Here is a 27234-nt window from a genome sequence, read left to right as displayed (position 1 = left end):
ATTTATTCATGAGAAAGAGAGAGAGAGAGAGGCAGAGGAAGAAACAGACTCCCTGCAGAGTGGGGAACTCAACATGGTATTCAATCCCAGGACCCTGGAATCACAACCTGAGCCAAAGGCAGATGCTTAATGGACTGAGCTGCCCAGGCACCTCAACTTTTTTTTTTTTTTTTTTTTTTTTGAGCTTCATGAGTTTATTTTTCCATTTTTTTAAAAAACTTTTTTAAGCAGGCACCTCAACTTTTTAGAAAAATCTTTAAACTGAGATTCTCAGAACCCTATCATGCCCAGGTTATTTCTTAAGGTAAATGGAATTTATTCTTTTCAGTCTAAAAGTGCCCCCAGGAGGGCTGGGGAAGATGAAGAGGGGAGGGTAACTGTGATGCCCACAGGCAAAGCTGTAGACTGCGTCCCTTGGCTCCTGACTGCACTCACCTAGAGAATTTTAATGTAAACCATGGCAGATTTTACCCCACAGCATTCCTGAACAGAGGCACACATTGAAAGAAAGAGAATCTTAGTTTATATAACGGTGTATAGACACACAGCCCATTTGCTCTCTATTACTGCTCCTTCTGGGTTCCCTGCCTCCCCCCAGCCCCAGACCGCCAGCATTTGATTTAAAGCAAGGCAACCGAAACCACAGTGCCTTTCTGCTGTTTTTGAGAACAAGCCAAATGTCTGTGTGCTGCTCTTAAAAAAAAGAAGAAAAAAAAAAAAGAAAAAGAAAAATGTTTTCAACAAAGCAGATCTCTTTCCCTCCTGCAGCCTGGGGAAGCAACCTCCGTGAGCCTGCCCAGAGCCGAGCACGCCCCCAGAGAAGACGCAACTCCGGCTGGAGACTCACCTCTTTGGAATGTGGTGTCCCCCCCATGTGATGGCGATGCTGTATTTCCCCGGGGTGCTGGGGTAATACTCGAATGCATAGACTCCATCCAGAAAGCCTTTCTGTTTCACCAGCTCCTCCAGGCCCTCTGTGGGAAGAAAGCACATCATTTTTCCAAAGCAATTCCAGGCTCCCAACAAGAATCCAAAAGACAGGAACAGAAAGATAGCAATATCCACAAGACGTAAGCCGGAGAGGGAAATGGGCTGTCTCAGAATGTGACCCCCCTCAAAACTTGGGAGATTAATCCAAGCCTAAAAATAGACCCATCTCTGGTTCTAAGTGTGGGGAAAAGGAAGATTTCCCAGCTTACCAGCTTTCAAAAGCTCAGAGAACCTTCTACAGAGGTGGGGGCCAACAGGTCCTTGACCTCCTAGTCATATCTTAATTTTTCCTAATGATCATCGCTAGCTATCTTAGCCTCTCATGAAACGGTGGAGGGACACTAAGCCCTTACAAGTATTTGGCATGGGTTTCCTCTTACTGTCCTGGCATATCTTTCAGCAGCAGTGAGAAAGCTCCTGCATGCTATCTACAAGAGAACAGGTTTCAGATGCTGTACCACAAACTCCAGGTTCAGGTTCAGCCATCAGGTAGAAACTTGTTTTATGTTGCGCCCTGAGGTTTGGCTGGGAAAGCCACTTAGCCAAGCAAGAATCCAAGGTCAGGGGGGGAAAAAAAGCCTCCTTGGCTCTTGTAGCAACAAGCCGCAGGGAGGGCAGCCCCAGAGCAACTTGGCTCCAGGTCTGGGCAATCTAGAACCTTGGCCACCCTTCGAACACAGCCTTCCCCACAGCTTGGTGCTCTGTGATCAAATATTAACTTTCTGGAGCTCAGAGTACTCCTGCCCCAGACTGTTGGGGATACAGAGGGTGGGAGCAACAGAGAGACCATGCACGAATTTCCCACACGGCAGAGACCCACGGAGGGCTGTTACGCCTACAGTCAGAAATGCTGTGGCAAACCTGGACAGAGCAGACCCTCATCCTCATGTCTGCGGTCTCCTTTCCCGAAAAGGGAAGAAGCAGCAGCTGCAGCGTGCAACCCACCCCTCCATGATCAGCATTTATCTACAAAGAAAACTTAATCTCAGGGAATTTTATTTTCCTTCTATAAGCACTGATCATAGTAATTAGGTACTTGGCATAATTTCATAGTCTATAAAATGTAACCTGGAGTGGGAAAATTACTGGCTTTGGAGACTGTGCTTGCATTCCAGCTCAGATGCTTACAAGCTGTGTGACCTTGGGCAAGACCCCTCCTCTCGAGCCCACGTTTCCTCAAATAAAAAGTAAGCCACTTCAGGTTGTCACTCCAAGGACAGCACTTTCCAAACTCCATTACATCACTGCTTTTTCTATTCCCAGAAGCCTTAAAATGGGGAAGCTGTAGAGCCACCACCGGTCCCACTGCACCCAGGGCAGACGTTACTAATCAATCCCTGCCTCCTTCCCCCATGCAGCTCAGAGCACCTCAATTCTTTTATACCATTCTCTCTGGGATCGATCACAACTGCCTGTGGCATGAAATCCATACACTTCGGCTGCAAAGCCGGCCCAGGTCACACCTGAGATGGGGAAACAAAGGAGCACTTACTAGGACCCTTCACAGTGACAGCGAGCTCCCCGCTTCCAGCAGCCTTGGTATCAACCTTGAAGTCTGCAGTCTCCCGGATGCGGATACCTTTGGGCTGCAAGCCTCGGCCACTGGCCCGGCAGGCGTTTGGACTACAGGCTGCAAACAGAGTTTTGACATCAATTCAACCTTTCATTCGTTGGAGTTGAGCAAGCCAAGGTAACTTGGAGCCACCCGCCAAGAAAATGTTTGCTCTGCACAGAGAATCTGCAGCAGCTGCCCAAGGCCAGGGGTCCTGCTCAGCGAGCACACCAGGCTAGCAAATAAGGACACAACATAACTTTGTCTGACTTTGGCAAAGAAAGAAGGAGAAGCACAGCCTTGCATTCGCTGTGCTCTTGGAACCTGCTGAATCCTGGCATTTATCCTCTCGGTGGTGAAGGAGAGTTAAATCTCATTTCCACACTCAAGGGCCCAGTAATTGGGAAGACCCAACTTTTTCAAGTCTACTTGGAAAATGTAGCACTTGAAAACATCTGACCACGTTCCAAACTTTGGATCGGCCATTTCTAAAAGCCGAAATGTGATCATCTTCCACATGGAGAGCCAGGGGATAGCTCAAAAAGGAACCCATTCAACACCCCCTCAGCCAAGGCAGACAAACATTTTACTGCTGTCAGCAGGTAGTCGGAATGTGGGTGGCTATAAATGCAACAATTAGCAATAAACACCCCTCCCCATTTGATTTCTGGATCTAGTTTAAAAAACTAAAGCCAGAAGTCTAAAAATTAAGGACCGAAGTAGCTTCTAGTAATTTCTTACATGAGAGATCCACAAAACTACCATTCCACGGAGGTCATCAGAAGGCTAATAAAACACATCCCTGTACCCTAGGAATTCTTTGTCAACATAGGAGACCTTTTTAAGTACAGAAATGAGAGAGCGGGGGTAAAATGTCATGTTGTTGACTAAGTAGCTTTTCCTTTCCAAATTTAGCACTGCACATTTGACAGTTTTCTCTATGCCAGGAGTGGGATCACAGGCTCCAGAGGATGAAACTCTTTACTCCATAGAAAGAAGATAATGCCTCCTCTGGTCCCCTCTCCCTGCAATGTCCTCAGCTGGCTGCTTGGCAGACAACTATTTCTGGAAGAGATGTACCCACACTCTAGAGTTAGAGAAGATTTTAGGTGGTTTGTAGATGAATATAAGTTGATGGCCACATTTTATGGCAAGTGACATTGGTTTTACATTGTGAAAAGGGGATGAAGATTCTTTTTAATATAAAATTAGTTAAGTAGGAAAAGTACGTCAAAAGAAAAACCCAATCAATTAAATTCTAAACAGTGCAAGTGACAAATGGACAACGCAAGAGATGAAAAGCATCGTCCATTGAGTGAGAGGAAGTCAGAAAACAGAAAACAGTATCAGAACAGGAAAGCTGTTAAAAAAATGCTTTCTTGTGTTATGTCAAAGAGAGTTTTGTTTATGAATATGTTGGTTTTATTTTTTTTTCTTTGTCAAAAGGAGAAAAGTTGATCATACCAGAAATAAGTCACAACAGGATGACAGGACTTCCCGTGGAGGGTTTTAATGTGCCTTAAAAGAAAACAAGCACTCATGGAAATTCTGAACATGGGTATTAGTCTCAACATCAAAAGGGTAACTGCTCAGTTCATATAAAAATGAAATGGAGCTGAAGGAAACCACTGAATTCTCTACCACTTTGAGATGTTTTAGACAAGTTTCAATGTAATGAGCAGGCTTGGGGTCCAGCTGGTCAACTGATGCTGACGTGTATACTGTCATGTCCTGAGGTCACCAAGAGCACGGGCCCAAGGTGACATGTGCGGGAAGCATGGGAACTGGGAGGAAAGTCCCACTCAACCAGCCCTTACCCAGCAAGGTGCCTCTGGCCCAGTGCTCTCAGTTAGGAAACCAACAGCTTCGGGGTCCAGGCTGACCCAGAGGCAGGATTCAGAAGAGGAAGCCAGCTCTACAGATGCAGAGGCAGAGGACAGAACAGGGAAAGGCAAGTATTGGTTAGAAAAGGCAGCAGAGTTGGAAAACAAAACAAAACAAAACAAAAAGAACAACCAAGTCAGAAGGAAAAGGAGTCTAACATTAGAGAAAAAATGCATGCTCTGGCTGCAGAAGGGATTTAGCAGCAGGGTTAAGGGGCTGACAGAGACCTGGGTTCTCCTTGTACTCACTAATGCCCTAATCTGTACTCACTGATACCCTAATGTCATCTTAGCCTTTGCGTCTCCACCTGCAAACTGGAGAGGACCCCAGCGCTTGGAACATGCTGGCTGGGGCGACGGTTACATGCGGTGGGACTGAGCACATGGCAGCCAGTAAAGGCCAAGCAGCAGGGGCTTTGGGGCCATCCCACAGCTGCTGACCTCAGCCACTCAGCTGAGGCTCAGCCACAGCCTACACGGCCTCAGTTCTGCAGCCCTCAGTGAGGACAACTCTCCTGTATGAGTGTTTTGGGGAGGATTCAGTCAGTTAATACAAGTGAAGCACTTGGGTCATTGCTTGGCTCACAGGAAGATATTAGTATGAATACCTTGAGGACAAAGCAAGCCACTTCCCACTGCAGGGGCCCTGACAGAAAGGGGACAGGTGCAATCCCAGCATGGCCCCCCACTCTTCTCCTGGCCTCAGAGCTCAGCTGTGAGCACAGTCAGCCTCAAGGCCAGAAGCCGGGATAGCTGGCCACCCCAGCACTCACCTTCCCCAACCTGCACGACGAAAGGACTCTTGGGGATGGTGTCCCCCGCAAAGGAGACCTTGACCATATGTGGGCCGGGCTGCACCGGTTTGTACACACACCGATACACCTGGTTTCCTTTGTCTTCTACCAGCAATTCCACAGTGTTCTTCCCCTGGGGATCCTCCACCTCAACACCAATGTCCCCCACACCAGCACCTGGAAGAAAACGAGCACTCCGGGAGCCCCAGTCACCTTTTCAGAGCACTCGCTGCAGATGAGTGCAGGTGCAAAGTGCAGACGGGAGGAGACCGGCACTTAGAAGGTCCACACCGAGATGCTAACAACTGTTTTCTGGTTTGGCCAGGAGGATCATAAACTTTCCTTTTTCCCCCATTCTCTATTTAAAATTTTCTACATTGAAAAGAAAGGTGACATTTCATGAAATATATCATTAAAAAAAATATATATATACATATATATATTTTTAAACTGTTCTATCATTCCTCTTCTCACCTCCCAAACCGGTGTAGAATTTGGTCTAGTAGAGATTTTTTTTTTAAATTTTATTTATTTATTAGGGGAGAGAGAGAGAGAGAGAGAGAGGTAGAAGCAGATGACTCCCAGCTGAGCAAGGAGCCTGACGTGGGGCTCCCAGGACTCTGGGATCATGACCTGAGCCAAAGGCATATGCTTAATCAAATAAGCTTCCCAGGGGCCCTTAGTAGAGGATTCTTAAAACTTAGTTTCTTTGGAATAGTTATTTAGCTAAGGCAGAAATGTGTACAGAAATTGATGGATTATTAATAATCAAACCCAAGCTTGAGTGTTAAGATCTTAAAGAAAAGCTGGTTTTGGGGGGGAGCACCTGGGTCACTTAGTCAGTTAAGCATCTGCCTTGAGCTCACGTTATGATCCCAAGGATTCTGGGATTGAACCCCATGTTGGACTCTCTGCTCAGCAGGCAGCCTGCTTCTCCCTGTCCCTCTGCCTGCCATTCCCTCTGCTTTTGCTCTGTCAAATAAATAAGTAAAATCTTAAAAAAAAAAAAAAAAAGAACAGATAAGCTCGTTTTGAAAATCTATAAATATAACCAATACACTTGAAAAAGGGCACGTTTGTTGGCAGTGATTTGATTTAAAAGACAAACGGCCAGGCATCCCAAGCCTTGGGGTCCCCGAGGATTATCTCAGGCTCTGGAAGAAAACCTGACCCACAATACCTGCCGTGTAGATATCGAAGTAGGTGGGCTTATTGGCGATGTTTCCAGCAGCTTCCAAGCCTGGGCCTTTTGCGGTGACTTTACTGGCATCTCCCTGTGCCTTGTCGACATTCACTTCAAATGGGCTCTTGGAGATGTGCTGTCCTGCAAAGAGGACTGTAACCTACAAGTTGACAGACAGATGCAGTATAATCACTGCTCCCTGCCCAGGGAGACCCCACGTCAAGCCACATGCACTGACGATCTCCTCTGCCATCCTCCTAACTATCCACACAAAGGTGGCTGGAAACAGGAGCCCCAGTTAGCTGGAGTGGGATCCCCACCTGGCTCTATCCACCACACGGTTGTTGAACTAAAAATGCTTACACTGGATACGGGTGGCCTCTGTTAACAGGAAGCAAACCAACACTTCTAACTGAACCGGTAGACATTGGATCCTTTAAGACAGCTACAGAAGGGGCCACGGCCCCCCCAGAATATAAGGCACAGTTCCAGGATTTCCAACTTACAGTCAAAATGTTTTTCAAGGGACCAAGATCACTCATATGAGAAACAGTATAGATCTTTATTTAAAATTTGAGTCAGTTCTCATCTTTTAAATTTTAAGGGGTATGGAGTTGGATTTCATATGAATTGAACAAATTAATTACATCATACATGTTCCCTTTAGAATTTTTTCCCCCAAATTCCTGATGTCCTAAGGGTATAAGAAAAATCGATAGTCATGATTCCAGGTGACTTCACTAAAGGCCAAGGTAGTCGTAGGCATGATCTATGTCTCAAAATATTAGCACAGTACACAGGGACTGACCTATGTGTGCTGTTGAAGACTTTCTTTTAGGGAAAGCTATACTCCTGGATCACCCTACTCTCTTGCAAGACTCCCTGAGCCCCTGTCCTATAGGCCAACTAGACACTACTCAACAGAACTCAAAATGTTGCTGAGACAAAGGACCTGGGTGTTAGACCCCCCACCATTCCTCCAGGTGCATGACTGGGCCATTGGACTATACTATACTCAGCTGGCTCTCAAGCTTCAATATGAAGAGACCCTCCAAAGCAACCCACAGGGGGATACTCAAGAAAGCACTGAAGACAAAGAGCCCACAGCATCTATAGTCCAGGCATGTAGCTACAACCATTTGTTACCCAGATGGAGTTGAAAACCACCTTACACTGCAAAGAACTGAGTAGCATTCAACCGTCCTAAGATACCCTCTTACACACACACTGACGCAAGCCTAGAAGAGCAATCCAAGCAACGGCCATGACTCCTCATCTTACTTTGTGCAACCCGGTGACCTTGGGCAGATACTCCACAGAATATGTCTTGTTCTTGTCACTATCAGGGGTCACTTGTGCCTAGGGCAGAAAATGAACAATAGTTAGAGAAGGTGCTGGGTGTGAGTAAAAGTACGCTGTGCCAGCCAAGGCCCTGCGATGAGCTGCCGGGCTGAAAGTCACAGAAATAAAGTCACATGGCACAAATGTATAACCACGTCACAACTCCCCACTGTCTTAGGGCTGGAACTCAGCAGATGAGAAGGACCATAAAGCAAGTCACTTCAACCTTTATGGCTCAATAATTATCAAGAGCTTATGAAAGACCAGGCCTGATGTCAGGAACCAAAAATAAAACAAAAAATAAAACAAAACAAATCTGCCCCAGTGGGAGATATAGACCACATTCCAGTAAACAGAATTTCAGATGGTATTAGGCACTAGGAAAAAGAGTCTTGAGAAGATAAGAAGAAGGAATGCATGTGCAAAGGCCCTGAGGGAGGAACCAAGTATAGTCAGCCTGGGAGGAGAGGAAAGCATCAGTTTTATTATTGTTATTTCGGTTGTCAGCATCTAAAACTTCAAAAGGCCTCTGCTAAATCTAAAGAATACTTTATTTTATTAAACATTGTAAAAAAAAAAAAAAAAACCAAAACATTGTGTCCTTGAGTATCAATTTCTAGTACCTTTCAAGGCACAGTCCTTGGGCAATTACTTTGACTACTCTAAGCCTCAGGATCCTCTTGGTAAAAAAACAATTTTTGTTGTGAGCTTTAATGAGGAAAATGGAAAGCACAGACCCCGGGCCTGCCATGAGCCCCCAAAGCTCCATGGAATGGCAGCATCTTCCAACCTACCTCCTCTTTGTTCCCTTCTGGGTCCTCAACAAACACCATCACGTCTCCTTGCCCAGCACTGATGGTGTCCACAGTGAACTTGGCTGGCTGCTTCACCATGTTTCCTGTAGGCTCAATTCCTGCCAGGTTGACACAAGCACATTACAAGCTGCACAGGACCTTGACAAAGACCATTACTCACCATGTCTCCTTCAGAGAACTGAGAGAAGGGACCCAGCCCTGCAGCTGCCATGTGGGACACAGGGACACCTGTGACAAGGATTATCAAACAGGTCGAGAGCCCTAAATTTGTCCTTGTTATTTAATTTATTTTTTTTTAAGTAGGCTCCACAGCCAGTACAGAGCCCAGTGCAGGTCTTGAACTCACGACCTTGAGATCAAGACCTGAGCTGAGATCAAGAGTCAGATGCTTAACCGACTAAGCCACCCTGGCACTCCTGTCCTTGTTATTTAAGCTATATCTGATTCTGAAATATTCAGAGCACTTCAGTCAGAAGTTTATAAAACTGTGAAAAATGAAACAGTAATCATCAATGGGGTTTGCCCCAAGGGAGGTAACACAGGGGAAGGAGGCATGAGATGTGGGAGAAGGGCTCATTTTTCATTAAAGACCATTTTCTATTACTTGAAATGCTTAAAAATGGCCTTGGATCAATATTTTTTAATTAAACTATTCATTTTGAGCTGACTGAGCAAATTATTTTGAGATATGCACATGCAGGTGAAAGAAATAATACCCTTTATCCAGTTCCCCAAGGTTACCTTGCACAAAACCCTAGTACAGTATCCCAAGGATCCTGGCCTTGACACCGTCAAGACACAGAACATTTCCATCACCACAGGGATCCCTCATGCTACCCTATAGCCATACACATTCCTTCCCCACCCTACCCTCTCCTTACCCCAATAACTCCTAATCCGTTCTCTATCTCCACAATTTTATCACTTCTGGAATGTTACATAAATGGAATCACATTATGCAACCTTTTCAGGTTGGCTTTTTCCACTAAGTATAATCTTTTGGAGGGTTCACCCAGATGGGTGCCTCTGGCAATAGTTTTTCTTTTATTGCATATTCCATGATATGAATGTAGCACCATGTGTTTAACCATTCACCCACTGAAGGGCATCTGGATTGTTTCCAGTTGTCTATTACTGATAAAGCTGCTATAAACATTAGTGTACAGGGCTGTATCTGAACCCAAGATTTCATTCCTCTGGGATAAATGCCAGGGGGTACAACTGCTGGGTGGCATGGTAGCTGCACGTTTAGTTCTTTTAAAAGAAACTGCCAACTGTGTTCTCAAGCGGCTGCATTCCCACCAGCAATGGATGAATGATCTGGATCTGCTTTCTCTGCATCTTTGCCAGCATTTCCTTTTATCACTACTTTCTATTTTAGCCATTCTGATAGATGTGTAGTGATTTATTTAAAAAAAATTTTTTTTAAGATTTTATTTGACAGAGAGAGAGCAACAAGCAGGGGGAGTAGCAGAGGGAGAGGGAGAAGCAGGCTCCCTGATCAGTAGGGAACCCGATGTGGGGTCTGATCACAAGATCCCAGGATCATGACCTGAGCCAAAGGCAGCCATTTAATTGACAGAGCCACCCAGGCACCCCAGATGTGTAGTGATTTTAATTTGTGTTTTTCTCATGGGCAGTTAACACTGAACATCTTTTTATGTCCTTCTTTGCCATTTGTATACCCTCTTCTGGGAAATGCCTGTTGGCATCTTTTGCCTATCTTCTAAATGGATTTTTTTTTACCTACTGAGCTTTGAGCATTCCTTATATATTCTAGATACTAGTTCTTTGGATAAGGTGGCTCTCAAATGTTTTCTCCCAGTCTTAAGCTTGTGTTTTCATCCTCTTAACTACAAAGAGTTTTAAATTGCTCTAAAAAGTTTTAGAAAGTGAAATTCAACCGTTGTCTCAGTAGCATTTTGAGTTCGGTTTGAGATGGTGTCCAGGTGGCCTGAGGGGTGGAGGCTGAGGTCTCTTGTCTTGCGAGAGAGCAAGGTGACCTAGGAGTATGCCTTCACTGTTGAGAAAGCAGTCCAATCCTCCTCTGCCAGGCCATGCTTTGGGGCACACTGAGGGACAGACCATGCTTCATGATATTTTTTATGTTCTTAATTTTGGTGAAGACCAACTTACCATATTTTTCCTTTTAAGGATCATGCTTTTGGTGTCAAATCAAAGAACTCTTGGCCTAGTCCTAGATCCCAAAGAATCTCTTCTATGTTGTTGTTGATTTTCTGGAAGCTTTTAGTAAGATATGGTCCACTTTGGGTGAGTTTTTCTAGAAGGTGTGAAACTTAGGCTGTTTCTTTTTGTTTTTCTTTTCTTTTTTTTTTTTTCTTGGCCCACTTGCTCTGGAACCATGCATGGAAAAGGCTCTCTTTCCCCCACGGAACAGCTTTTGTACCTCCATTAATGATCAGTTTGCACAGCTGCAAACAGTTCTGGATTCTGTTCCGCTGATCCTTGCGTCTATCTTTCTACCAATATCACATGGTCTTAATTGGTACGCCTTGATGAGTCCTGAACTCAGGTACACTGACTCCTCCCACATTTTCTTCTTCTTCAAAAAAAAAATCACTTTCCCTACTGTAGTTTCTTTGCCTTGCCCTATATGATTGATTGATTGATTTTATTTTTTGCCATATATGCTTTGAATAATAATCTTTTCTGTATCTGTGAAGAATCTGACTGGAACTTTAATAGAAACTATGTTAAACCTAAATGACAATTTGGGGAGAACTGACATTTTACTCTCTTTTTCAATCTATAAAAACAGTACGTCTTTTCACTTATGTAGGTCTTTTCTTTGATATCTTATGTTTTTTGTAGTTCTCAGCATAAAAATCTTACACATTTTATTACATTTATACCTATTTCTCAATTTTCTGAGTGACTGTCAATGATACGGCATTTTTGAATTTTGATGTCCTCATATTCATTGAGGTAAGCCTGTATGACAGATATCCCAGCATACAGGAGTACAATTGATTTTTGTATGCCAACTTTATATACTGAGGCCTTGCTGAATTCACTTATCGAAGGAGCATTTTGGGTCTTTTTTGTATTTGATCTTCTTTTGTTATAGATTCTTCAGGAATTCCTACACAGACAATCAAGTCATCTATAAACAGGGACAGCTTTGTTTCTTACTTTCCAATATATGTGTCTTTTATTTCCTTCGCTTGCCTGACTGCACTCACTAGAACTTGCATCATGTTGTTGAATGGTGGTGAGCATGGACATCCTTGTCCTAGTCCCACTCTTTGGGGGCACACTCAGTCTTTCACCATTAATTATCATGGTAGATGTTGACTTTCCGTGGTAGCTACTCTGTATCAAATTGAAGAAGTTCTTCTCTAGTTCCCCTTTTCTGAGTTCTTATCATGGATGCCTGTTGAATTTGGTCAGATGCTTTTTCTGTACCAATTGATGTAATCATGTGATTTCCTTTTTTAGCCTGTTAAGGTAGTAGGTTGTTTCACTGATTTTCCAATAGTGTGCTAGCCTTGCATTCATGGAATAAACTCTGCTTGGTCACGATGAAGAATTATTTTCATATATTGCTAAACTCTATTTGCTACTATTCTGTTGTATGCTTTTATGCTTTTTTTTATTTTTTAAGATTTTAAGTAATCTCTATACCCAACATTAGGCTCCAACTTATAACCCCAAGATCAACAGTCGCATGCTCTACTGAATGAACCCGCCATGTGCCCCTATAGTTTTGTATCTATATTCACAAGGGATATTGATCTGCAGCACTTTTTTGGGGGCGGGGGGGATCACCTTTCTCTGATTTTTAGAGCAACACTGCCTTCATAAAATGAACTGGAAAAAAATAGTAAAATGAATTGGAAAATGTTCCCTCTTCATACTTTCTGGAAGAGATTGCATAGAATTGGTGTTAATTCTTCTCTAAATGTTTGCTAAAATTCTCCAGTAAAACTACCAGGGCCTGGAGATTTCTTTTCCAAGGGCTTTTAAATTATAAACTTGATTTCTTTAATGGTTTCAGGGCCACTCAGGTTATCCATTTCATCTTGGTTGGGTTTTGGAAGTTTGCATTTTTTGCAAAACTTCTATGGTTGTTATACCTATATTGTTTTTATACTGTGTTCTTTCTTCCTATAATTCAAAGATTCCTTTTTTCCTTGTTCCCCTGCTGTCTAAGATGTAGCTTGGTGTGGATTATTTATTTATTGGTGTCAGTGGGTAGGTAGGGGTTTTATCCTGTTTGGGTTTAGCTCAGCTTCTTGATTCTGTATGTTTATGTCTTTTGCCAAATTTGGAAGTTTTCAGCCATTATTTCTTTGGGAGTTTTCAGCCCTGCCCTCTTTTTCCTCTCCTCTGGGTCCCCTGTGATATAAATGTTAGATGTTTTGTTATTGTCCCATAAGTCCCTGAGACTTTGCTTGTTTCTTTGTTTTTCAATTTACTTGCTCTGTCATTCAGATTGGGCAATTTTTTTTTTTTTTTTTTTTGACAGACAGAAATCACAAGTAGGCAGAGAGGCAGGCAGAGAGAGAGGAGGAAGCAGGCTCCCTGCTGAGCAGAGAGCCCATGCGGGGCTCGATCCCAGGACCCTGGAATCATGACGTGAGCCGAAGGCAGAGGCTTTAATCCACTGAGCCACCTAGGCGCCCCCAGATTGGGCAATTTTTATTCTCTTTTCGTCCAGGTCACGGATTCTTTCTCTGTCCTTCCATTCTGCTATGGAACTCATCCCCTGAGCTTGTATTTGAGTTAGTGCCTTTTTCAGTTCTAAAACCTTAATTTGGTGCTTCTTTATATCTTCTTTTTCTTTGCTGAGACAGTCTATGTCCTTGCTGAGCTTTTCAATTTTTTCTCGTTTGAGGTAGAGTTGTAAGCGCTTGTTGAACCTTTTTTATAACAGTCGCACTAAATCTTTTTTTCTTTTTTAGTCACACTAAATCTTTATCAAATAATTCTAACAGTTGTATCATCTCAGTGTTGGCATCAATGGACTGCCTTTTTTCATTCAGTTTGAGATCTTTCTGGTTCTTGGTGTGATGAGTTGTTTTTTTTTTAAAACTAGGTACTATGTTATGTTATAAAACCTGGGTTTTATTTAAATGTTCTGTTTTAGATGCCTTTTATAATGCTGATGCATCAGGGGAAGGGAGAGTGCATGCCTGGTTAGTGTCAATGGGGGGAGAAGTCCAGGTTCCCTATTCAACCTCCACTGACACTCAAAATAAGTGGGGTTCCTCATTACTAGCAGGTGGAAGTGGGACATCTAGCTCCCCACTGGGCCTCCATCTGTGGCTGGAAGGGGTAGAAGCACCTCACTGCTACCGATATCGTCTACTGACATCTCCTTACCGCTAGACTGTGGTGAGAGTCTTGGCTCCCTGCTTGGCTCTTACTGGTCTAAGTGGGGGCTGAGAGGCCACAGTTTTTCCTGGGATGCTTGGCTGCAGAAGAGCAGTGTCTCACAGGCTTCTGTCCTGCAAGGCTGCCCTTTCCTCTCCCTCTGGCCAGAGAGAGCAGGCGTCTGTTTTTGCCTTTGGTGTTTCAAGTACATAGCTTCCCCACACCCAGTCTGATATACAGGGAGGGGGAAGCAAGCCCAGGAACTCACTACTCTGTCAGCCCCTGGGTCCTGAGATCTGGAACCCATTTCTCTTATTCCCTTTCAGATTCTCCTTATGTTTATCTTATATAAAATGCCCAGGAATTTTGTACTCAGCAGAAACAATTAGGAAAAGTATTTCTACTCCATCATCCCAGAAGCAGAAGTTCAAGGAGTCCTATTTTAAAAGTTCTTTTGGTTGGCGGGGGGAGGGGGGGGTGCCTGGGTGGCTCAGTTGGTTCAGCATCCATCTTCAGCTAAGGTCATGATCTCAGGGGCCAGGGATCAAGCCCCACATATGGCAGTGCTCCCTGCCCACTGGGCAGTCTGCTTCTCCCTCTGACCCCCTGCCCCCACTCCTGTGCACTCCCTCACTCCCATGCTCTCACTCTGCTATACAGACACAGACAGCGGTCTACTGAAGCCCCGGGTACCTAGCACCTCGACACAACAACTCATGGCCAGTCCTGCTTTATATCTTCACCCCTACCTCTCCCCTCCTCCTGTACTATTTTTGGTACAAATCCTAGACCTCACATCTTTATTCTTTAAAGATTTATTTTAGAGGATGGGGGGAGGGGCAGAGGAAGAGAATCCTCAAGCAGGCTCCCTGCTGATCCTGGAGCCTGATGTGGGGCTCTATCTCACGACCCTGAGATCAGGACCTGAGCTGAAAGCAAGAGTTAGACCCTCAACTGACTGAGCCACCCAGGTGCCCGTAGACCTATCTTTAATCCATAATCATTCACCATATATCTTTGAGATGTTTCTAGAATGTCCACCTCAAAAAAATTAGTAATTCCTTAAAAGCATCAAATATTCAGTGTTCCTATTCCCTAGGACCCCTCACAAGGAAGGGTGCTCATGGCGGACTCTGCAGTGAATGCTTCACAGAATGTGGGTTTTAGGAAAGGTTTCTGCTTAGCTCACAGAGGCATGCTTTCAACACACCTCACCTGCAAGCGAGCCCTCAACAAGGATCTGCTTGTGGCTGCAGGTCGGCCTCACTCCAGCCCTCTGGAGCCTTTCAGGGACCGGGTCACAGGAAGCAGATCTGCAAGTGCCAACCGGCGGCTAGGCTAACTGTTATCTGGCCGCCGTTCAAAAGATAAAATGAAGAAAACCTCTCAATCCTTTCAGAAACTAGAGGATGAGGTGTGCTCTATGCTCTTTGGTTCAGCTGGCAAAAAATGAAGCAAAAAGTGTGCCACACTAAAGACAGAAAACTGCCCCTGCCCTCGGGTTCACCACAGGACAAAGACATGATCTTAAGGCCCTACCCATGTGGCCCTGTGGCCTAAAATGACACTTGATCCCCCTACTTAAGAAGAAAAAAGGGGTGCCTGGGTGGGTCTGTAGGTTAAGCATTTGGCTCTTGATTTTGGTTCAGGTGATGATCTCAGGGTCATGAGATCGAGCCCCATGTCGGGCTCCACGCAGGGCATGGAGCCTGCTTAGGATTCTCTCTGCCCCCTCCTCCCTAACACTGCCCTCATACTCATTCTCTCAGAAACAAAAAGAGAGAGAAAAACAGACACAGAGTTACCATATAATCCAGCAAAATCCCTTCCAGGTATAGACACAAAAAATTGAAAGCAGGGATTCAGCTACTTGCTTATCACAATCGTGATTCAGCTACTTGCTTATCACGATTGCAGCAGCATTACCCACAGGAGCTAGAAGGCGGGAGCAATCCCATGTCCACTGACAAAAGAATGAATGGGCAAGATGTGGTATGTCCACGTGTTGATGTATATTATTCAGCTTTAAAAAGGAACAAAATTCTGGCACATGCCACAACATGGATGAAAGCTGAAAACATTAGACTAAGTCAAGTAGGCCAGATACGAAAATACAAAGAGTGTAGGATTCCACTTATGTGGGGTACCTAGAGGTAAGTCATAGAGGCAAATTCATAGAGACAGGAAATAGAATGATGGTTGCCAGGGGCTGGGGGAGGGGTGGGGGAAGGCTACAGTTTAATGATTAGAGTTTCAGTTTGGGAAGATAAAAAAGTTCTGGAGGTAGACTGTGGTGATGGCCACATGACACAGTGAATGTACTTCATGTCACTAAGTGGTACATTTTAAAATGGTTAAAATAGGAAACGGGTTATGTATATTTTACCACAGCAAAAAAAAAAAAGGAAAAAAATATGTACCGGGCGCCTGGGTGGCTCAGTGGGTTAAGCCGCTGCCTTCGACTCAGGTCATGATCTCAGGGTCTTGGGATCAAGTCCCGCATTGGGCTCTCTGCTCAGCAGCGAGCCTGCTTCCCTCTCTCTCTCTCTGCCTGCCTCTCTGTCTACTTGTGATCTCTCTCTGTCAAGTAAATAAATAAAATCTTTAAAAAAAAAAAAAATATGTACCTATGTATACATACATATAGGGGTGTGTATTTTTTTTTTTTTTAATGTGTGTTTCCTCCACAAGGACACAACACTTAAAAAAAAAAAAAAGACAGATGAGGGGCACCTGGCTGGCTCAGTCACTGAAGCATGTGACTCTTGATCTTAGGGTTTTGAGTTCAGGCCCCATGTTGGGGTGTAGAGATGACTTAAAAATAAAATCTTTAAAAAAAAAAAGGCAGATGAAGGAAAGGGCAATGGCCAGCCACATTCCTGATGGTAGCAAACAGTCATTTTCTAGAAAACAGCATCGTGAAAGGAAACCGTTTCACATTAACAATGGGGAAGCCGGACAGCCAGTGATAAGATGACTGCAAATAAGCATTTTATGCCTTGATGAGATTTGATCCACTTAACCAGTTTTGTCGACAAACTGTCGACAAGAGATTTATTTGATAAGAGATTTATTTGGCCGTTTGACACTTTTTTTTTTTAACATTTTATTTATTTATTTGTGAGAGAGAGAGAGAGAATAAGGCAGGGGAGGGACAGAGGGAGAGGGGAAGCAGACTTCCCACTGAGCAAGGACCAGCCCCAGGGGTTGAGCCCCCACATGGGGCTCAACCCCAGGACCCTGAGATCACAAGCTGAGCAGAAGGCAGATGCTTAATCGACTGAGGCACCCAGGTACCCCAGCTGTTTGAAGCTTTTTGCCATGAAGGAAGCATAACCTTGAAAAATCCGAGATTCCTTATTCTAACCATGACCTTTGGCTCAGAGCAGGCAGGCTTAAAGCAAGCATGGATGCGCCAACCTTCGAGGGAATGCACCTCCGGGGAGGGCCTCCAATAACGTCCCCATGCCCTACACAGACACAATTGCTTGGACGCACCACCTCCATGCCCAAAGAAACCTCGAACGGGATTGTTCCAGAACTATCAGGCTGTTTCCGCTGTTCTAAATCATACTAAAAAGACAGATGAAAAGACCCTGACTACTAAGACTGAGAACCGCACACAGCACCACTGCCCTGGTGGGAAATGCTATCTTCAAAGGCAATGTGTATGGGATATCCTGTTACATGACAAGTACTCTGAACCCTTCAGAAAGTCAGTGTTATTTAAAAAAAAAAAAAAAAAAAAAAAAAAAAAAAAAAAAAAAAAAAAAAAAAAAAAAAAAAAAAAAATGGGGGCAGGGGCACCTGGGTGGTACAGTTGGTTAAGTGTCCAACTCTTGGTTTCGGCTCAGGTGGTGACCTCAGGGTCATGAGACTGGCCCCTGCATCTGGCTGCTTGCTCAGTGTGGATCCTGCTTAAAACTCTCTCTCGTCCTCTCCCTCTGCCCCTCCCCAACTCCCTAAAAATAAATTAAAAAAATTTTTTTCAGGGAGATCATTCCAGATTACAAGAGTCTAAAGAAAAAACAAATATGTGAATTTTTTTTTAAGATTTTATTTATTGAAAGACAGAGAATGAGAGGGAGAGAGAATCTGAAGTAGACACCACACTGAGCACAGACCAGCATGGGGCTCAATCCCACAACGGCGAGATGGAGACCTGAGCCAAAACCAAGAGTCCGACGCTTAACCCACGGAGCCACTCAGATGCCCTCAGCATCACTCATCTGAGAACTCAGATGAATCTTAATCAGATCCTGGTTTATAAAACCACAAAATCTATAAAAGATGATTTTAGGACAAGAGCAAAATGTTCATATAAACTGGATATTAGCTGGTATGAAACTGTTAATTTTCTTATGTGTGATCATGAATATTGTGGTTAGTCAAAAGGCTACCCTACTTTTAGGAGAGGCTTGCTGATGTACTCAGTGAACCGTCATGGTGCCTGCATTGATTTTCAAAGAATTCAACAACCACACACACACACACACACACACACACACGAAGGGCTAAAGAAAACTGCTGTGTTAGAATGGTTAGCATGGCAGATTCTAGCAGAGGATACACAAGATGTTTTGTGTCTCTAAATGTCATCCCAGCTGTGGTTACAAAAATTAAGAAACAGAATGCATTCCTTCCCTTCTCCATAAAAAAGGGAATCAACTGTATATCACTATGCTCCTCTTTATCAGAAACCACACCAGGCCGAAATGCAATTGTTCTTTAAAAAGCTGGTATGCAGGGCACCTGGGTGGCTCAGTGGGTTAAGCCTCTGCCTTCGGCTCAGGTCATGATCTCAGGGTCCTGCGATCGAGGCCCGCATCCGACTCTTTGCTTAGCGGGGAGCCTGCTTCCTCCTTTCTCTCTCTGTCTGCTTCTCTGCCTACTTGTGATCTCTCTCTCTGTCAAATAAATAAATAAAATCTTAAAAAAAAAAAAAAAAAGCTGGTGGGCTTGAAGTCAGGTGCCAACCATGACACCATAAAGCCTCAGCATGTCTTCAACCCACCATAACATTCTGAACAGAACAGTACCCTGTAGCAGCCTTGGTGATCATAAACAGGATGTCTCAGCAGGAAGTGTGTGGGGGTCCCAAGAGCTCCCTCCCCACCTGAACAGCTGAAGCAGCAAGAGCATGATCAAAGCAGAAAGCAATCAGCAGCCACATGACCCAGGCTCTGGCCCACTCCCATCGCTGACAGTGGAAATCTGGGGTAGGCATCCCCACCCCCAGTGGATTGGGCCTCTGATTCCTCAACTGCAAAGTGGGAAAAAATATTCCTCTCCTCAACCCAGGGTTACTGCACTAAAATCACAATGCTACAAACTCCTCGTCTATATCGGGTTAAAGCTGCAGTGTTTCTCAGAGTCTAGATTCGTGAAGCAGCAATGTCAGTCACAAACAAATGGACCCTGGGGCACCTGGGAGGCTCAGTCATTAAGCATCTGCCTTCAGCTCGGGTCATGATCCCAGCACCTGGGATCAAGCCCCACATCGGGCTCCCTGCTCAGCAGGAAGCCTGCTTCTCCCTCTCCCCCTCCCCCTGCTGTGTTCCCTCTCTCACTGTCTCCCTCTGTCAAATAAATAAAATCTTAAAAAACAAACAAAACAAAAAACCTTGAGGTAAAAAACAGCTGATAAAGGAGGCCTGGGCTGTCTCAAGATCAGGCCTATTTTCGCTCTGGATGCTAAGAATTTCCCCCCTGAAGCCACATAACCATGTCTAAGACTAAAGGACAAGGTTCGAACCCAACAAGACCAGTGCTTACCTCGGCCATAGGCCCTGGCTTTCTTCGGGTTGAGTTTGGGTTTAAGAGGAGCCCCGGGCTTGAGCTTGGCTTTGGGGAACTGGGACAGGTAAGTCATCACCGAGTGCTCGTCCACATCTGGATGAATAATTTCTTCAGGAGTGATGACCTAGAATAAAGCATGGTAAGTGAATGCCCAGAACAACTCACTGTTAACTGTCAAGGATTTGCAAATGTGTCTTAGGCCAACCACTACAAATTGAAGAAACTGAGTCAAGCTCTAAATTAAGTGAAATTACATTAAAACAACATGCTAACGTCAGTGTTTTTAACCTTTTGGAGGTGTCACTCTTCCTTCTGGAAGCTGAAGACCCCCTCCAGACAATTCTACATGTAATTTCCAGAGGTGTACACCCTTCCCTGGAAAAAAAACTCCCTCATCCCCCAGAGAAACTTTCCAAAAGGAGTAAGCTATATCACGTGAAAAGAAACAAATACACATCACATTGGAGCATATCACCAAAAAGCGCATAAATTGTCCTTTTCCCTTGTACATCTTTCCATTGCCTCCATCTCTATTAACTCTGTTACTAATAAAAAATAGTCATAAAAACAAAGAGACAACCCGGCCACATATTAAACTTGCGGTCTTATTGCAGACTTGGATGTTTGCATCCTCCCAAAGCTCTTTTTTTTTTTTAAAGATTTTATTTATTTCTTTGACTGAGACAGATCACAAGTAGGCAGAGAGGCAGGCAGAGAGAGGAGGAGAAGCAGGCTCTCTGCTCCCAGGACCCTGAGACCACGACCTGAGCTGAAAGCAGAGGCTTTAACCCCCTGGGCCACCCAGGCGCCCCCTTCCAAAGCTCTTATGCTGAAGCCCTAACCTGCCAGGATGATGGGATTAGCAGGCTCAGTCTTTGGGAGGTGAGTAGGTTAAGATGAGGTCAGGAGGATGGAGCCCCCATGATGGGATTAGTGCCCTCAGGAGAAGGGGAGGAAATAGCAGACCTCTCTGTCTCTGCCATGTGAGGACACAGCAAGAAACCAGAGGCCTGTGAGTCACCAAGAGGGCCCTCCTCACCAAACACTGAATCTGCTTGCACCTTGCTCTTTGCCTTCCAGCTTCCAGGCACGAGAAATAAGTCCCTGCTGTTTACACCATCCAGTCTACTGTATTTTGTCAAACAGCAGCCTGAGCTGACTAAAATGGGTTTCAGGACATTATGGGCTGTCCAAAGACATAGGGAGGAATGAATTTCTCCTGAATGTAGCCTAGGAGCAAGATTATGCCCATGCTGGACAGGTGGCCCCCCAGAGGCATCACAGCCTCAGGTCCACCACCTGACCCAGCCCTAAACAGTCACCAAAACACCCCTCTGCCCCCAACAAGGGTGCTGAGGAGCTAAGGTGCTACCCCTCAGACCCAAAAGAAGGCCCTGTCTCATGAACTGGGTTAACCAAATGCAGAGGAACAACTTCTATACCCTGCTTCCCTCACCCCACAGGAAAACAGAACAAAACAAACTGCCAGAGAACATTCTGATAGTTAGCCTTCAGCAACAAAACAACTACTTGTGTTTGAACAGTTGCCTTCACCAATTCCATCAAATGCAGGACATGCCCTGATTTGACATTTCTTCCAGGAAGCTCCTTCAACAACTGTACAGTGCCAACATCACACGAACGTCAAAAGGAGATGGTTTTAGGTTTAAGAGGAGATGAAAAACATACCACACCACTTACTAAGGATGGAAGAGCTAAGAAATGGGCCATGAAGCAGAGACATGACATCAAAACCAAACCAAAGAAATACAGAAAAGTTTTTCTACCTCCCAAGGGATCCTATTACAAAAGACATGGAACTCAGCTCTGAACACCAACTTAGACCATTATGTGACCTGTGGTGAGGTCATCCATCCATGGCACTGGCTCCCTACAACTGCTCTTGACCAGGGCTTCAAACATGGGAGTCTCAGGGAGTTTTTTAGCTTCCTTGGAAAACCCTGGAAGACAGACCTCAATTACACAATGTGGCTACTGCCAAAGGTATCCAAGATTTGCTCAATCTCCAAGTACTCCTGTTATGTTCCTGTGATAGGATTATGAGCAATACAAATTTTTCCACAATTTCCAATAATGGTAGGTTATCCCGGTTTAAATTTTTTTTCAAAGTTCTAAATCCTGTGACTTCCCCTAAGATATCGGATTTTAAAAAAGACTTTTTAAACATGTAAAAAGTGGTCAAATATTGGCTATTTCTTATAGTGCAACCCAATCATTAAAGTCTACATTTGCAGTCTGGTGTTCCAAGATAGTCTTTAAGATCTTTGGAGCAAAAATACTGTAAAATTTGCCTCATGTGACAAAGAGCGATGTGAAGATTTCTGAACGATCTACAAGCACCCAAGTCAAGAGAACCTATTATTACGGGTAAACTGAGGAGGATGGGTGTCTGCCAGAGGCAATACTCTTTGAAGGCTCATGCTGAGGAGGTCAGATCGCCTGCCAGACCCAAACAGGCATCCATTGAGCGCCAGAACAAGCTGGAGGATAGAAATAGCCTCCGGGCACATGGCGCTGCTTGTATGCCTACCTGTGGGACCCCCAGCCAGTCGTCTGCTTGCTGCATAGCTTCCCGTGCATTATCCACAGGCTTTCGTGGATCCCACGATTCCCAGTCTGGGCACAGACCTGTTAATGGAACACAAAAGATTCCGTTAGTATTAGCTGACAGAAGAGATTAAAGGAAGCCCTGTGCTTAAATTAAACCCCCTTGGTATCTTAATTCAGAGAACAATTTCTTCCAAAAATCACAGATACCTTAAGGGCAAGAAGTATCACAGATAGAAGTATGCCAAACTATTCTGAGACTAAGCTGAGACTTCTCTTTCAGGCCGTTATTTTCTTGCATCAACAGATTATCCATTCCTTGAAGGTGTGGTAGATATAAATCAAGTCTGTAAAACTCCTTGGACCCGTTGCCTTTTTGCAGGAATTTTTTTTTTCTCCAACCACCTTCAAACTTCTGCACTCTTGTCACCAAATGTGTAGGATTCACACCAGCTAGATAGCCTATAACTAACTCAAATCTGACATTATCTACATGGAGACAGAGTCAGATCCCGCAGGTGAAGGGCTCAGGTCCATACGACAGCCCCCACCTTCCTCCACTTCAGAGGTCAACTGTAAGTCCAGGTTGTACCCTGGGCTTCTAACAGACCAGCTATAAATTAGAGGTTCCCACAACTCCTCCTCAACTCATTTACTAGAGTGGCTCACGGAACTCAGGAAAACAGTTTAAATGCTACATTACCAATTTATTATAAAAGGATACAACTGAAGGACAACCAGATGAAAGAAATGCACATGGCAAGGTATGGGAGAAGGGGTATGGAGCATCCATCCCCTCTCAGCGTATACCACTTTCCTCGCACCTCCATGTGTTTACTGACCCTAAAGCTCCCCAAATTTGTAGCTGGAGAAATTTTATGGAGGTTTCATTAGGTGAAGTGGGCAAGGATTGATTAAATCACTGGCCATCTGTGGTTAACTCAACCTCCAGCCCGTCCCTTCCCTGGAGGTCAAGAGATGGAACCAAAAGCTCTAACCCTCTGATCACATGGTTGGTTCTCCTCGCCCTAACCCGTGCTTAGGGGCTGTCCAAAAGTCATCTCATTAACACAAACTCAGGTGCGGTTGAAAGGAACCATTATCATGGCTCTTATCACTTAAGAAATTCCAAGGGTTTTTGGAGCTCTGTACCAAGAGAGGGACAAAGACCCCAATATCTATTTCTTATTCTAAGTCAAAGTATCACAATCCAGCTCCTAGATACATCTAAAAAGACTACCTAGCATCTGTATAATTCAAAAATCCACACGCCCCAAAGCCCAAACCTAGAATCATCTTAAAAACCTTTGTAAGCACAAGAAGTATAGGACTGAAGTAAACATGCACCGGTTCAAACTGGTGAAGAGGTATCTTTAAATATGTCTGTAGGGGCATCTGGGTGGCTCAGTGGGTTAAAACCTCTGCCTTCAGCTCAGGTCGTGATCCCAGAGTCCTGGGATCAAGCCCCGCATCGGGCTCTCTGCTCAGCAGGGAGTCCGCTTCCTCCTCTCTCTCTGCCTGCTTCTCTGACTACTTGTGATCTCTGTCTGTCAAATAAATAAAATCTTAAAAAAAAAAAAAAAGTGTCTGTAGGTGGAAGCGAGGAAGAAGGTGCCAGGAAACTAAGGCTGAGCTCTGACTTTGTTCTGGATAACAGCAGCTGAGCACCTCTAGAGGAAGATTGAGGCCTGGAGTCCGTCCTCCCTATCCAATACAGACCAGCCAGCTCTGTTCACAGCATGGTGAGAACCATTAGCTTACTAAAAATGAATGTGAACAGCATATATATGGAGTTTTCATAAATGGAAAATATGATTATTAGAGTAAATTTTTTATCAGAAACAATTGTAGGGGTGGATATAAACACAGGCTGGTTATTCTCTTGACTCTGTACCAGCAAACTCTACCCATCGATCTAAACCCTCCAGGGAGGTTAACTACTATGTTGGTGTCCACTCAACCACTCAGAAAAGGGTGGGAAAACCTTCAACTGGATGCCGACCAAACACTATTTCATAGCAACGCAGAAAGAAAAGGGTGGAGAGAAAGCCATACATGGTCAACCCAGCAGTCAGTAAAAATGGGTACTTTCCACTCAATGGAAGTTTATGGATTTTCGTGCCAAGTCAACTAACAGGGCCACGTGTTTCTGCTAAAGTCAATGGGAAACCCGGCACCAACTGTGGGAAGAAGCGGGACTTTGGATCTGAAAGCTAAACCAAGGCCCGCTCCAATAACTTCATTAGGAATTTGGGTAAATAACTGAGCTCAATGTTCAGAAAGTCCATGGATACACCTAGAAGATAAACAGAGCCATTTTTAGTTCCCTTTGCTCTTACAATGGGCTACAACTAGGAGAATACGCCAGTCCCAGCAAACCCAGCTTTCCCAATGGAAAGCCAAGAGGCTTGGGGCCCACAAACCCCCATCCTGAAGAGATGGCTTAGGCAGCCACAGACACTTACCCGGAGCACAGCTGTCCACTAAGGCCCCCAGAGCCTTGCCATCCTGCCAGTTCTGGTTAAAGTTGGTGATGGGCAAGTAGGGGATCTTGTTCTGAATCCATCCCAGCAGCCTCTGCTTTGGTGTCTGCTTCTTGGCATCATCATCCCCTTCATCCTCCCACACAGGCATGGAAATGGAGTAGTGGAGGATCAGCGTCCATACCAGGCCCAAGATGAGCTTCAGGTTCCCATCCACGATGGCTTTGCTATCTGGGGAGAGAGGCACAGGCTTGAGATGACACATTCCTCTGGGCTGTCAACAAAATTCTCATCTGTTAGAGAACCACACACAACCATTTTGCAATGAAAGGATGTAGTGTTAAGGACGCCTGGGTGGCTCAGTGGGTTAAGCTTCTACCTTCAGCTCAGGTCATGATCTCAGGGTCCTGGGATCGAGCCCTGCATTGGGCTCTCTGTTCGCCTGCTTTCCCCCCCTCTCTCTGTCTGCCTGTCTGCCTCTCTGCCTACCTGTGATCTCTCTCTGTGTTAAATAAAGAAATAAAATCTTAAAAAAGAAAAACGAAGTTTGTAATGTTAGAATTTGCTTCAGAATACTTGAGGACGGGAACAGATCACGTGAGACTCCAGAATGTTTACCAGTGTCACTGATCACAGGTACATGAAAATGCGTTACACGTTCATCTCTCTGCCAAACCCAGGCCCCCTTTAGGGATTGTCTAGGAATCTCAGTGCTGCTAGTTTCTACTTTCTTCTCCCTTGGCTTCTCTGTGGCCCTCTATCCCCTGTCCTCTTTCCAACCTCTACCTACATCCATCAAAACCCAAACATTATCAACAAAATCTCCTCTCTCATTCTCTCCTCCTCTCCCACCCCCCAACTTCCCCTATCTATCCCATCTCTCTCCCTCTACCTCCTCCCACACACTTCCCCTCCTAAGTATTCAGCCACCCTGCCAACTTCCTTCACCCTCTCCCCACCAAACTCCTCTGTTGCAATCCCCCATTCTACCAGGACCCCAAACTGAAAACATTAGAGCCATCTTGGACTTCTCCTTTAAATCCCAGGTTGTTGTTTCTACAACACATCAATTCCCTCTCTACCTACATCTCTTGGCAAATCCTTTTCTCCACCTTCCTAGTAAATATGGGCCCCTCCCCACCCCGAATATTCGACAGCCATGAAGCTGAACCCTGTTCGCATAACCTTAGAATATCTTTCTGCTCATGGGATGTGTGGGTGGCTCAGTCGTTAAGCATCTGCCTTCAGCTCAGGCCGTGATCCCAGAGTCCTGGGACTGAGTCCCACATGGGGCTCCTTGCTCAATGCGGAGCCTGCTTCTTCCTGTTCCTCTCCCTACTTGTGCTCTCTCCACCACCACCCCCACCGACAAATAAATAAATAAATAAAAAGAACAACTGTCTTTCTGGTCAGGTACCTCTGTGCTTCCAAATTCACCAATGGTCCCAACGGCCCACAGTTGAACTCCTTACATATACATCACCCTCGGAACCCCCACAGCCAGCCTGCTTTTTCACCCTTGTCACCCCCGCCCACCACAGTTCACACTGCAGACACAGAGACCCCTCATTCCTGGACCACATCTTGCTTTGAACCCCTCGGATCTCTCCATGTGTTCTGTATTCCCTTTGATGAAAAGACCCTTCAACCACGCCCTCCTGTGGGACACCCCCAGGCTCCTCATTCAAGGGCCAGATCCAACAGTGGGTGGTGCTTTGCTCCCACATCTGAGTGACTGTGCCAGGGCCCTCTCAAGATGAAAACCAAGCCTCCGAGCCCCCATTCCAGACTACGAGCCCCTGCTGGGGAGTAACTGAGCCTCTGTCAACTTGGAGCTCCCTTTACCGTGTCCCACGGTACTGGGAATTACTGAGTTACTACCCATCCACCACAAACCACCTGCATGTCGGTCAAACACACGCCAGATTGCTCTTCATGAAACCCAGCTACGACCACATGAGAAATACACACGTGCTGATAAGGAGTAAACAGCTCGCCACTTAAAACCTGGAGGCTTTTTTCTTTTTTTAAATTAACCTGTTTATTGTTAGTCCTCTTACAAGAAACTAACCTCGTAACAGGGCACACCCAAACCCACAAAAACCAAAGGTAGCTTTATGGTTGCAGATTTAATAATAATAAAACTTGATCCTGTAAAACTGTGCAGAGTAAAGATTATCATGGACTGGCTGGTAAGACCGTCTATTTTTTTTGTCAGAGAGAGAGAGGAGGCAGCAGAGGGAGAAGCAGGCTCCCTGCTGGGCAAGAAGCCCGATGCAGGACTTGATCTCAGGATGCTGGGATCATGGCCTGAGCCCAAGGCAGACACGCTGAGCCACCCACGTGTCCCCAGACAACCTAAATTTGAGCAATCCTCACTCAAAATTAAGGTGCTCAGAGATTTTCTATGTAATGAATTGTATGAATAATAACTCTGAAGCAGGACAGTCCATGTAATTCAAGGGGCCCAGCCAACAAATGAAAATACA

At 44.9% G+C, this 27234-nt stretch overlaps 1 protein-coding gene across 6 annotated transcripts in view; it reads right to left on the bottom strand.

Moving 5' to 3' along the window:
• The window catches only part of FLNB (filamin B), a 143289-nt gene that overhangs the window by 61431 nt on the left and 54624 nt on the right, over window positions 1–27234 (bottom strand). For all 6 annotated transcript variants that reach the window (XM_045990981.1, XM_045990982.1, XM_045990983.1 and 3 more), the window contains exons 2-10: window positions 24728–24976; window positions 22246–22343; window positions 19671–19818; window positions 8538–8656; window positions 7684–7761; window positions 6400–6562; window positions 5199–5396; window positions 2483–2620; window positions 848–974 (exon numbers count right to left, since the gene is read on the bottom strand). In XM_045990981.1, the coding sequence (XP_045846937.1) occupies window positions 848–974; window positions 2483–2620; window positions 5199–5396; window positions 6400–6562; window positions 7684–7761; window positions 8538–8656; window positions 19671–19818; window positions 22246–22343; window positions 24728–24976 (1318 nt within the window). The remainder of the gene's footprint in view (window positions 1–847; window positions 975–2482; window positions 2621–5198; window positions 5397–6399; window positions 6563–7683; window positions 7762–8537; window positions 8657–19670; window positions 19819–22245; window positions 22344–24727; window positions 24977–27234) is intronic.

The sequence above is a fragment of the Meles meles genome, chromosome 20 (genome assembly GCF_922984935.1).
Source record: "Meles meles chromosome 20, mMelMel3.1 paternal haplotype, whole genome shotgun sequence".
NCBI lineage: Eukaryota > Metazoa > Chordata > Mammalia > Carnivora > Mustelidae > Meles > Meles meles.
Note: the sequence above shows the minus strand (reverse complement) of the source record. Positions and strands in the feature narration are given on the sequence as shown.